This window comes from Mauremys reevesii, linkage group 4, assembly GCF_016161935.1.
Source record: "Mauremys reevesii isolate NIE-2019 linkage group 4, ASM1616193v1, whole genome shotgun sequence".
In the NCBI taxonomy this organism is placed as follows: Eukaryota; Metazoa; Chordata; order Testudines; family Geoemydidae; genus Mauremys; species Mauremys reevesii.
The window spans coordinates 57,085,781-57,098,005 of record NC_052626.1 but is presented as its reverse complement, the minus strand read 5'-3'; the positions used below and the strand labels follow the sequence as shown (position 1 = coordinate 57,098,005).

Here is a 12,225-nt window from a genome sequence, read left to right as displayed (position 1 = left end):
TGTTGTACGTTGTCTCCTGTTCTTTCAGACTCCCCCCCCCCATTTTATTTGTGGTTCACCAGATTTTATTCTTACCTTTGCTCTCCAATTCCATTTTCTTCTTTTTGGCCCAAATGTTATGATAGTTTTCTGCCACTACCTCAACCATTCCCTACATCACCACAAAGAAAAGGCAATCCAAAGTTAAAAGATGATAGAATAAAAATTTAGCTAACACTATTCCACATAAATACACTTTAAAAACTGAGTTGAAATACAGAAACCTTGTAGACAAGATATCAACTATTTTATCTCATTAATTAATTTTATGTATATACAAAGCATTAGCCTCAAAAGAGACATTATTTGGGTCTGACCCAGAATAACAATAATTGAAGGGCAAGTTCCGATCCAGAGATATTTTCCAGCATGAATCAATGAGTGCTTAAAATCATTATGTTTACAAACAAATAAATAATATTCATTATGTGTATTACCATAATACCAAGAAACCCTGGTCATTGACCAGCACCCCTTTGTTTTAGGTGCTGTGCAAACACAGAAAAAATACAATCTCTGTGCCAAAAAGCTTAAGTATAAGATAAAAGACAACAGGTGCAAATAGACAGATGGGGGAATACAAGGAAACAATAAAACAATATTGGTCAGCATGACTGACAATGGTTTCAGCACATCAGCAGCCTAAATGTTGTCAAGTTATTGTAAGCATCATGGCAAATGAGAGTTTTAAGGGGGAATCTGAAGGAGGATAATGAGGTAGCTTTGTGGGTGTTTATAGAGAGCTCATCCTAAGCATATGGGGCGGCATGGGAGAAAACACAAAATAACTGTTTGAAAATTTAACAAATGGATTATAGAGGTTGGCCTCACTGGCCAGTCAGAGGTGAGAGTCGACATCTTGATAGTGAATGAGAGGTGATAGGTAGGATGGGGATAGATTGTGAAGACAAGAAGTTACTCACCTTGTGCAGTAACAACGTTTTTTTGAGATGTGTGTCCCTGTGGGTATTCCACTCTAGGTGTCGGTGCATCCCTGTGCCAGAGATCGGGGATTTTTCACAGCAGTACTCGATCGGGGGAAGGGCGTGCACCAGAGCTGTCCCGTGCAGCTGTTGGCGCCTCCTGTAGTGCGTGCATCCCCGACTGTCTGCTCTGTTCCTTCTCTACCACAGAGCTTGGCTGTGTGAACTCTGCAGTAGAGGGGGGGAGGGGGGTAGTGGAGCACCCACAGGGAGCAGTTCACTTCTCCAGGTTAGAACCATACAGGAACCACACTTTGAGATGGAGCTTCGCTGGAGTTGTTAGGCCCTTGTTCTGGGACAGAAGGTCCATCTGTAAGGGCAGCAGTTGTGGAGCACAGACTGCTAGATGTGACAGGTATGGAAACCAAGTCTGTCTGGGCTGTGTGGGAACAATGAGAATGATGTATGCTCTGTCGAGACATATCTTGAAGATGACCCATGGGATCATTGGTATTGTCGGGAAGGTGTACGTGAGCGACGTGTTCCATGGGATGAGGAAGGCATCCCCTAATGATCCCGGTGCCAGGCCTGCCCTGGAGCAAGAGTGGATATTTGTAGTTTGTTGCTGAGGCAAACAAGTCAATTACTGAATGACCCCATTTTTGGAATACTGTGCTGAGAACACGGTCATGGATTTCCCACTTGTGTTCCTGTGAGAAGTGCCTGCTGAGATTATCGGCTGTAGTGTTTTGGCATCCCGGTAGGTATGACGCTGTGATGTTTATATTGTTGAGGATGCACAAATGCCATAAGTTCATGGCTTCTATGCATAGCGAGTGAAACCTGGCTCCCCCTTGACAATTGATGTAAAACATGCATGCCACATTGTTAGTGAGAACGGAGATTGAGGTCTGCCGTATGAGTGGGAGGAAGGGGCGGCATGCATTGTGTACCTCACAGAGTTCCAGGAGATTGATATGTAGTCGGGTTTCCGTCGCGGACCTCTTGCCTTGTACATTGTGGTGACCCAAGTGGGTGCCCCAAGCTATCAGGGAGGCGTCTGTTGTAATAGTCACTGACCGGGGTGTCTTGCTGAAAGGGAATCCCTGAACATACATTCCCTGGTTGTGTCCACCATTGTAGGGAGAGGATAACCCTTGATGGTAGTGTCACGCATCTGTTGAGAGAGTATTTGCTGGGTGCATAGACCGTGCTCAACCAGTGCTGCAGACAACGCATATGGAGTCTGGCATACTTTACGACAGAAGTCATAGCTGCCATATGTCCCAGAATCTGAAGGTATGTCCTCACTGAAGTTTGTGGGCCAATGGTCACTGTGGAAATAAGATTGGTCAATGTAGTGAATCTGTGGTTTGGTAATATTGCCTTGGCTTGTACGGAGTCTAGGTCGGCTCTGATAAACTCCAAGCGCTGAGGCGGTTCCAGGTTAGATTTCTTTTAGTTTATCTGTAGCCCTAGCTGGTGAAACAGGTCTATTGTGGTCTTCAGCATGCATGCCGTTTCTTGTCGATTGGCACCCTTGAGTAGGCAATCGTCTAAATAGGGGAAGGTTATGACTTCTTTGCATCGTAAACCAGCAGTAGGAGGTAGTCTATTTCCTGTTGCAGAAGGTGCTTGTGAGAGGGGCCCCTGAGGAGGGACAGGGAAGAGGGAAGGGTGGGGGGGGATGGTTGTGAAAGGGATGGCGTAGCCAGATTGTATGATCTCCAATACCCATTGATGTGTGGTTATCGCAACCCAGGCATGGTAAAATGGGCGTAGGCGGTGACCAAAGTTGTGGGATGGGGTATCTGTTGGCGCTAGAGGTGTGGGGAGGTTGTGTATACCCTCGACCAATACTTCAAAATTGTGGCTTAGATGTAGATGGATGGTTGAACGAGACCTGGTTCAGTAGAGCACGTCATCTCTGAGCCCGTTGTTTAGGTCTGTTCTGAGCAAAATATCATGGTTGTTGATGGTTAAACCAGGTGTCTCATGACCTCTGGTATGCTGTAAATTGGCAATTGGCATTTGTCAGGCAGTGCGTATATGCCGAGTGTACACAGCACCACTCAGGAGTCCTTCGTGGTACGGAGCATGTTGTCTGTTTGAGACGAGAATAGTTTATCCCTATTGAAGGGAAGGTTCTCCACTTTTAGCGGTAGTTCTTTCAGAATTCCCGAAGTTTGCAACCATGATGCTCTTCTCATAACCACAGCCTTTGCGGTTGTTTGGGCAGCTGTGTCTGCTACATCCATTGAGGCTTGCAATGCTGTGCCGGTATTATCTGACCCTCATTAATAATGGTGTTGAGTTGAGGATGTTTGTGCTCGGGGAGGTCTTCCATGAGCTCTTGTATTTTACTATAGTTAGAGTAGTCATAATTTGCTAGTAGAGCAGAATAGTTGGCAACTCTGAGCAGAAGGGTGGCTGATGAGTAAACTTTACACCCAAAGAGGTCCGGTCTCTGGTGTTCTTTATCTTGTGGTGTGGAGTGGAAATGAGGCTGTTTATTTCGCTGACTGGCAGCCTTTACTACCAGAAAGCAGGCTTGAGAGTGTGAAAACAAAAATTCCATGCCTTTGGCTGGAACGAAGTATTTCCTATCAGACCTTTTGTTGGTGGGTGGTGCCAATGCTGGTGTTTGCCATATGGCCTCCGCAGGCTCCCTTATAGCCTCATCCATGGGGAGGCGAGCTTGGCTGATGACACACTCTGTAAGATTTTTAACAACTTACGTTGTTTCTCCTGCACCTCATGTAAGGCAATTTCTTGGCTGTTTACTACTCTTTGGATGAGTTCTTGGAACTGTTTCAGGTCATCTGGTGCTGTCGTGGTAGACAGCGTCACCGCTTCCCCTGGTGCGGAAGATGAGCACGGGGCAGGTGGTGAATCATCCAGGTCTGCCTGTGATAGTATCTCTTCCTCTTCTATCTCTGTCTCAGGGGGGTCAGAGGTTTCTCTGAGTGTTAAGGATGGATGTACTCTGATTCCTCTTCTGGCTGGGGAAAGGGGGGGCAGGATGTGTGTTCTGGTATGTGGCCCAAGGACCCCATTGTGGCCATTGCATGGGGTAAGGTGATAATGGGTAAGGCCAGTGCTGTGCATTCCAGGGCTGTGAATGCTCAGATGAGGCTTAGGCTTCATAGCGTTCCATGTAGGTCTCATATGTGATGGGGATGAATGTTGAGAGGAGAAGCGGTTGTCAAGCATGTCTACTTCCTCGCCAATATGCATGGAGATTGCTGCAGGAGATGAAGGATAGTGCCGTACTATGTAGCTTGGGGAGCGTTCGGTGCTGAGCAGTGGTGACTGCGGTGCAGAAGAAACTGTTATGTCAGTACAATGTAGGAGTTGCGCTGGTCCCACCTTGGGGTTGCAGTCAACTGTTGGAGTGCTGACTGGTGCCGGATTCAGCTTGTTAGCTGGCATCAAGTCTGGAATTGGTGGCAGCAGCATTGATCATGGTGCCACTGCCTGTGTTGCGCTCTGCACCAGAGTAGTTGGTGCCGTGGAGGAGACTTGACGTCTTGACTCCGGTGCCACGCAATGAGGCTTGGCAGAGGTCTGCTGAGGAATGGTGCCAGAGGAGCCCAGTGCCTCATAAGTGCTCTCTCTGGATGAGTGGAGCACTGAGGGTAAAGACCTCGCTGGGGAAGCAATCTTTTTGTGAGAGTCCCTTGTTGGAGAGGTCGAAGCTCACTCCAAGATAGTTTTGGAAGTAGGAGCCTTATCATCGCTTAGGGATCTCGGTTTATGAGACTCCCCAGAGGACGTCTCTTGTGGAGGTTGGAGGGATTTCTCCATCAGAAGCATTTTCAAACGGAGATCCCTATCACATCTTGCTCTTGACTTTGCTGCAGTGTATACATTTCTGGGAGATATGAGTTTCTCCCAGACAACGGATGCAGGATGCATGGCCATCAGAGACCGGCATCAGTTCACGGCAGCAGTCACATTTTTTAAACCGTGTTGAGCCCGGCATGACTTCAGTTAAGCCTCTCCCCCGCTCTTGATAGATGAAGGTGCGAGTTATTTGAAGTGGTAAACCATAGAGCTATTCTTAAATGGAGAACTAAGTAAAGAGGTTTTTCTTCAACCAAAAAAATATTCTAAGAGGAACTAACAAAACTACGTAACTAAGTATAGACTAACAAGAAGTTCCTATGTAACTTGTAACTTTTTTTCCCAGAAAGAATCAAGGAGAGTACTGCCGTGGAGCTCCGTCTGCAGCTGAGGATGGTTGAGAAGGAACTGAGGGGACGGTCGGGGGTGCGTGCTACAGGAGGTGCCAACAGCTGCACGAGACAACTCCTGTGCGCACCATTCCCCCGACCGAGTACTGCTGCGAAAAATCTCCAATCTCCGGTGCAGGGACACACCGACACCTAGAGTGGAGCACCCACAGGGACACCACTTGAAGAAGAAGCTTATGTTTGATGCAAAAGAGAAGGGGGAGCCTGCAGATGGTGCAAATTGAGGAATGACATGATCAAAGCAATGAGCTAAGAAAATGATCTTTGTAGCAGCATGCTGAGTGGATAGAGTGGCACAACACTGCATTTGTCAAGGCCACAGAAAATTATGTTCCAGTATTCAAGACATGAGACGATGAGACCCCAGACAACAATTATAGCTGCGTGAATGGATAGGAAAGGCCATATCTTAGAGATGTCATGAAGAAAGAATCAGCAAGCTGTAGACACAGCCTGGATGTGGGGACCTCCAGAGACGTCAAATTTAAAGATAATACCCAGGTTAAAAGCCTGAGTGTTAGGCAGGATGGCGGTGCTGTCCACAGTGACTGAGAAAGAAGATGAAGGGAGGGTTTTGGGGGAAAGATTAAGAGATCTGTTTTAGCCATGTTGAGCTTGGGTTGATGGCTCAACAGCCACAAGATGTCAGAGTCTGAGATTTTAGCTTGGGCAGATGGAGACACTCCTAGAGTAAAGATGTAGCTCTGTGAGTATTCAGCACAGAAATGTTAATTAATTTGTGTTTGTGAATAAGATTACCCAGAGCTAAAGGGTAGAGAGAGAAGAGAAAGGGACAAAGGCCAGAGTCCTATAATATCCACTGAAAAGTTGGAGGAGGAATGAGGATTGCCAGAAGAACAAGCTGAAGGAGCGAGGCGGGAGTTAGGAGGAGAACCAGGAGAGGAAAGTCATGGAAGCTGTGATGAGTTGGGGAATTTGTCTCCACAACTTATGAATGTTGTTTGATATCATGAACTCTCTGCATGTATCTTCATCAGACTACAAACTCCACTCTGATTATGGGAGCTAATTGCCTTGTCTGTTATCTTTTTACCTCCATGTTGGGACTGAAATACAGGGCTGACAATAGAGGATTGTTAAATGGGATGATCTTCTATTCAAATATAAACACTTTAGAAAATAAGCTGGCTCCCACTCAGGAGAACTGGTTTGTCCGGGGAGAGGCAACTAGCAATGAGGTCCTGTGTGGATCTGTGATCACCTGAGGAGTCTGATTCCAGAAGTCACCTGACAAAGGTTTTAAAAAGGTTATAAAAGGCCATTTTCACCAGCTCAAGTGGAGGGAGGCTGCTACAGGAGCCTGAAGAGGCTGGGGCTAACTCTGCTTACCTGAACTCAGATGGTCCCCTGTGGACTTCCAAGGGAAGGGTGAGCCAGGATGAGGGGAATGGTATTCACAGTGTTTGTTGTTTTCTAAATGTTTTATGCATCTCTTCTGCTGTTAAGTAAAGAGAACCCTGTGTGTGTTGTGTGTTACATCTATCATGTGTCCTGGGAGAGTTAACCTGTGACTCCAGAGCACACACATAGGTGGAGTTCTGGGAGTTCGGGGGATGGGATTGAGGACATGGGATTCCATTAAGTTGGAAGAGCAGGGTTGTTTAGCTAGGAAGATGACAGAACCAAAGAAGAAAGAACAGATTTGTAATGGAGGGCATCAGCCAGGTCATAGGATTTCTGCCAGAGATGCTCCATTATGCCAACAGACCCTGGTTGGCGGCAGCCAGAATCGAACCTGGGAGCTCTGAAGCTAAATGCATCAGCCTTTACTGCATGAGCTAAAAGCCACATGGCTCTGAGCTAAAACTGTAGCTGACTTTTCAATCTCTACCTGTACTAGGTGCCACTAGAGGGGGACACCAAGCAGGCATGGTTACAGCTCCACAACATGAGAACAGGAGCACAGGAAGCAGATGTTGGGCGTGAATCAGGGTTGAGGGTTGGCAGACCTGGCAATGGGAAAGCTGGGCCAAAAAGTCAAGGGTGAAGGAGAGCAAATCATGGAGAGAATCAACAACCATATCAATGGAAGAAAGGGAAAAGAAAACAGGGATGAGAGAGGTGAGAGCAAATGAGAAGTCATCAATACTGATGGACTGGAGACATGGAGCAGGGAGAGGACTGATGGGTGATGCTGAAAGAGATCGGGTGATCGTCAGAGAGGATGAACTCATCACCAGAGAGATCAGAGATTGGTGAAGAGGAGACTTGAACCAGAGCTGCAGTTCAAAGAGGTGAGAGCAAGGGAATGTGCAACTAAGGGGTTAGATGGGTCATCAACATGGAAGATGAAGTCACCAAGGATGAGTGTCAGAGATTGTGAGAAGAGGAAGAGAGAGACCCAGGAGTCAAAAATCAGAATGAGGAGGATAGATGGGGAAGAATTGAGTGGTAGGTGTCAGCAACATGGAGGGGGAAAGGAGAAGAGTAAGAAGCAATACTGTTTAAAAGAGGAGAAAGAATGCGAAAGGGGAAGGAAAGAGAGTCAGAAGCAGCAGGACTGGGAGAGGAGAAGGCCAACACCCCACCATGATCTGATCCGGGTTGGGGAATGTAAGAGAAGGCACGGGATCTATAGGAGATAAAATATTTATTTGTTTTAAATATTTGTTTATTTTCATTCTGATTCAGAACTGCATTATTTATTTAGTTTTGTAAAAGTGACCCCTTCAATGATCTGGGTGCATGTAATTAAAAACATAACATATAGAAAAGCAGTGTCATTTATAGGCTGTTTTTCCCCCAGTAAACTTGTTTGGAGTAATAATGCAACCTTTATAAGGCATACCTCAATCATATCTCACTCTCTTATTAAATGCCTGGGAAGCTACGTGGGCTTTGGAACATGTCTGGAATATTAATTTTTTCAGGCTCTTTAGAACCAAGACAAGAGACAGGTTCTTAAGACAGGGGGCAGTTACTGAAAATGCTTTGCCTGCAGTCCCCTTAGGGGCTTTACATTATAATATTTTCTAGAAGGCCAGATGATACCACTTAGCATATGAAACACTGTCAGCAGGACAAACAGCAGATGTCTCATTTTGAAATCATGTTAACTGACCCTGCAAAACAGAGAACAAATGCAGTATCTACCTATTTGTATAGGAGGGCGCAACAAGTGCACTCACAGACATGTACATGTACCCATAAAACCCCACATATGTGCATAAAATGGGTAAGTATATACACAGATACACATTTGCAATCACACACGTGCAGGTTTTTGTAGAGACACCAATTACACATTCCTTTGAAGATGTGACCCTACATGTTGATAAGTCACTTCATATTTTTTTCTGCAGAATACACTGAGAATATTAATACATACCTGGAGCTCCCTAGAGAGTACAACATTAGAAAGATCAAGTGGTGTTGGGCTGTATCCATTTCCCTGGAAATATATGGAAGCATTATTGATGTTTTTAAACTATTTACTTCATTTCTACTGTCAACAAAATTAGAATTAAACTATTTAGATTTCTGAAGCCCTTTGGGTAGGAATCATGTTTGCCTTTATATTTTGTACAGAGATGAATGGATGTTTAATGAACAACAGAAGCTATAATACACTTATATTTATTCTTTACATGCTCATTTTGTTCATCAGGCCCCAATGCAGCAAACCGATTAAGAACATGATTATGGTTAAGAGTGAGCAGTCACACTGAAATCAATGGCACTACTCATATGCTTAAAGTTAAGCATGTGCTTAAATGATCTGCTGAATCATATCCATTTTTCTTTACATGATCAGACCCTTATTTACATGGCTGTTTGAAACATTTTTTCTATTTATGTGATTTTATCTAGTGCTGGTAATGTATATTGTGTATTTTCAAAAATGCAATTAAAGGTTATAATATGGATTTATGTAAAATGTAAACAGACTTTTTCAGAGAGAACTTGTTCTTCTTGTAATAGTTCTAACATGACGTACACAAATATATGCACATTACATGATAAGGCTATCAGAGGGTGATTAGCTGCAACAAACAGATAACCTGCCTATCTCCTTGGGCCTTGTCTTGTCCCACTGACCAGACAATGAAAACATTTTCACTGGCTTCAATGATACAGATGCAGGCTCCTTATGAATTTGCCTCCATAAGCTTCTGAGCATGTTCAATTGTATGTGTGATACTGCCACTCTGTGACACACACCACACAGTATGAGTATCTACCCAGGCAAAGGCGAAGAAAATGTAATCAAGGCTTCTCACTAATCTAGGTCATCAGTGAGCTAGAGCATCAGCAAGTGAAATAAACTTTTGGAGATTAATTTCTAAGGTTCTTTATCTGAGAAATGTACACGAAATTTGATGGCAGCCAATTCTACTGTATACAGACAGGCATCTATCAGTCCTATAAAGTAGTATATAAGAAAATACAATAAAAACCCTATTTAAGGAAAAATTGAGATGCAACCCCTAAAGCAAGGTAACACAAAGATCTACAAAATTAAGGGATTAGACTGCAATATTCATGTATTTAATATGGTCCTGGCCCATTTCCAGTTCCCTACCACAAAGTACTAGAAGCCCTTTTGCTTAAAGCAGAGAAAAAAACCTCTCAAAGAGATCACAATCATTAGGTTTCATTAACATTAAACAAAAGATTTTAAATACCCCACCTAGTGCCTCTAGGCTGAATATAAAAAAGGCTCGATTCCGAAGGAAATGGAGGGAGATTGTTTCTGAGGGCATTCGTTCTTTAGAGAGTGCCTTCTCTTTATAGGCTCATCTTTTATTTAGCAGTGCTGCCCACCTGCCTTTGTTATAGGGAATCAGCTTCCAAAGGGATTCAGGTGCTGTCTTTCAAGTTTTCTGAGCCATGCAAGGAACTTCCCTCAGTCCTACCTTCACCTAGAGCTCTGTTGTCCCAGTGATCAGATTGATGCCACCTCCGTTTATTAGGGAAGCTAGGATAGTATGCTTCAGAGCTATAAGGACCCTCCTTTGGGGTCTGAAAGAGTTTGTAATGCCTATCACACTTATTTTTTATTTTGGTCAGCCCTTTCAACACTTTTTAGTTATAATTGTTATTTGCAATTATAAGATATCTATCACTATGGTATGTGACTGTAGATAATATCTATAGTAGTTGTTTTAATGTGTAACTAATTAGGCTTCAGCAAATACAACCATACTAGCCACTTCTAATCACCTACTACAAGCACCCATATATGAAAGGTCCATTCCCTTGTAATAACAGTTTTAACTCAGCTTCCCCAATCTTTTAAAAATAACTATTTCCAAGAACACCCCACAAAGACATGATATAAAATTTATCAAGACACTGTTTCATGAGATACTATGTGTTTTTACAGCATCATGTCTCTGATCTCAGATGGGGCCTCTAGGAGCTGCTACAATACCAACAATGACGGTAATACTAATAAACTAAGTGTGGCAAGTTTCTTTTTAAATGATACAGCGTTATGGTCAATTTGCTGTAAACGAGTGAATTGATTAATTTCTGTGGTTTTAAGCAGTTTTGCCTTACTTGGCTAGACTGTGATATGCTGCGGAGCTTTTCATTTTCACGCTGCTGTACCATTGCTTCTCCTTCCTTGGTCCTTTCTAGACTCCATCCCATGGCTAACATGGTTTTAAGCGATTCTCTAGCAGGCCAACGATAAATTTCCTTTTCCTTTAAAGAAAAACAAATGAGTGGATAATCATATAGTGTTTCACAAGCAACTAGCAAAAGCCTATGGAGAAATATTCCGCCCTCAATTACACCTGGGCAAGCCCAATTAAAATCAACATATGTTGCATAGGTAGAACTGAGAACAGAATTTGGCTCTTTTTTTCCCAAGTAGTTTTAGAAATAGTCATATTGCTTACTTCTTTCCCTTGGGACACTTATTACTAGGACACAGCACAATGCATTAGAAACTAAGCACAGCATACAAGTGAACTTTGAAGCAACAGACAATGGTATTTATATTTTGCAGCTGCTTGCAAACTATTTACTGGTCTTTCTGACCAATCAGGAAAATGTATAGTACTGTACTTCTAACACAAAATATCTACCAATCCAGGGTGCTATTATTGCAATGAAATCTCTACATGGTACACATTTGAGTTTGTCAGCACCAGAGTCCCTTCTTCCACCAACTTTTGATTCACAGATAGTATTAATGTAAAACATAATGGTCTTTTCTCCCCTTGATACAAATAAAGACATCACTAAATTTTATTGGCAGGGAATGTATCTTGCTGTTTTTATGAGAAGTAAAGGTCTTTTGTACCTGAAACATTATGGCATAAAGAAAATTTGAATGTTTCATTATCCATCTCTTAGAAGTAGTTACCATATATCAATAAATACACGATATGGCATGTTTATAAAGTAAACACATTATGTAAGAAGTGATTAAAAATCCTCTACTCAAATGAGAAAGATAAATGATCTCAGAACAACAAATATTAAAATATTTTAATAATAATGCAAATAATAATAATACCTCAGAGTTCGATGGTGCATTTTGTCCAAGGATCTCAAAATGCTTTACAAACCTCAGCTAATTAAGTCTTCAGCACCCATGTGAGTGTAGCAGTCCCCATTTCTCAAATGGGAAAGGTGAGGTAAAGAGGAGGTAATGCTAAGTGACTTGTCCAAAGTCACACAGGCAGTCACTAGAAGAGCATGCAATAGAAACCAACAGTCCTGACTTAGTCCACTACCCTACCCACTAGAAGACTCTCATTCCTGGTCAAGAAACTCACAGAAACAATTCACCTACAAACAATGTTAGAAATGTTTTACCGCAGAGGAGTTTCCCTTTATACCCTCCACACCTTCAGCAGAGTAGTGATCTGCCTTGGCTGAGGAGAGATCTCTATTCAAAGATCTTCAGTCATACCTTTATCTCAGCCACAGGAGGGATAAAAAGGGTTCTCTCCTCCACAAAGGGCTGAGAGCAATACATCCACAATACTCCCAGCATCAGTTGCTCTACTGGATGAGAGAAAGACACTGGG

At 43.2% G+C, this 12,225-nt stretch overlaps 1 protein-coding gene across 1 annotated transcript in view; it reads right to left on the bottom strand.

Moving 5' to 3' along the window:
- RYR3 (ryanodine receptor 3) overlaps positions 1-12,225 on the bottom strand; it is a 637,001-nt gene that overhangs the window by 206,878 nt on the left and 417,898 nt on the right. The window contains 3 exon segments of the mRNA XM_039536203.1: positions 76-151; positions 8,568-8,630; positions 10,742-10,888. Of these exon segments, the coding sequence (XP_039392137.1) occupies positions 76-151; positions 8,568-8,630; positions 10,742-10,888 (286 nt within the window).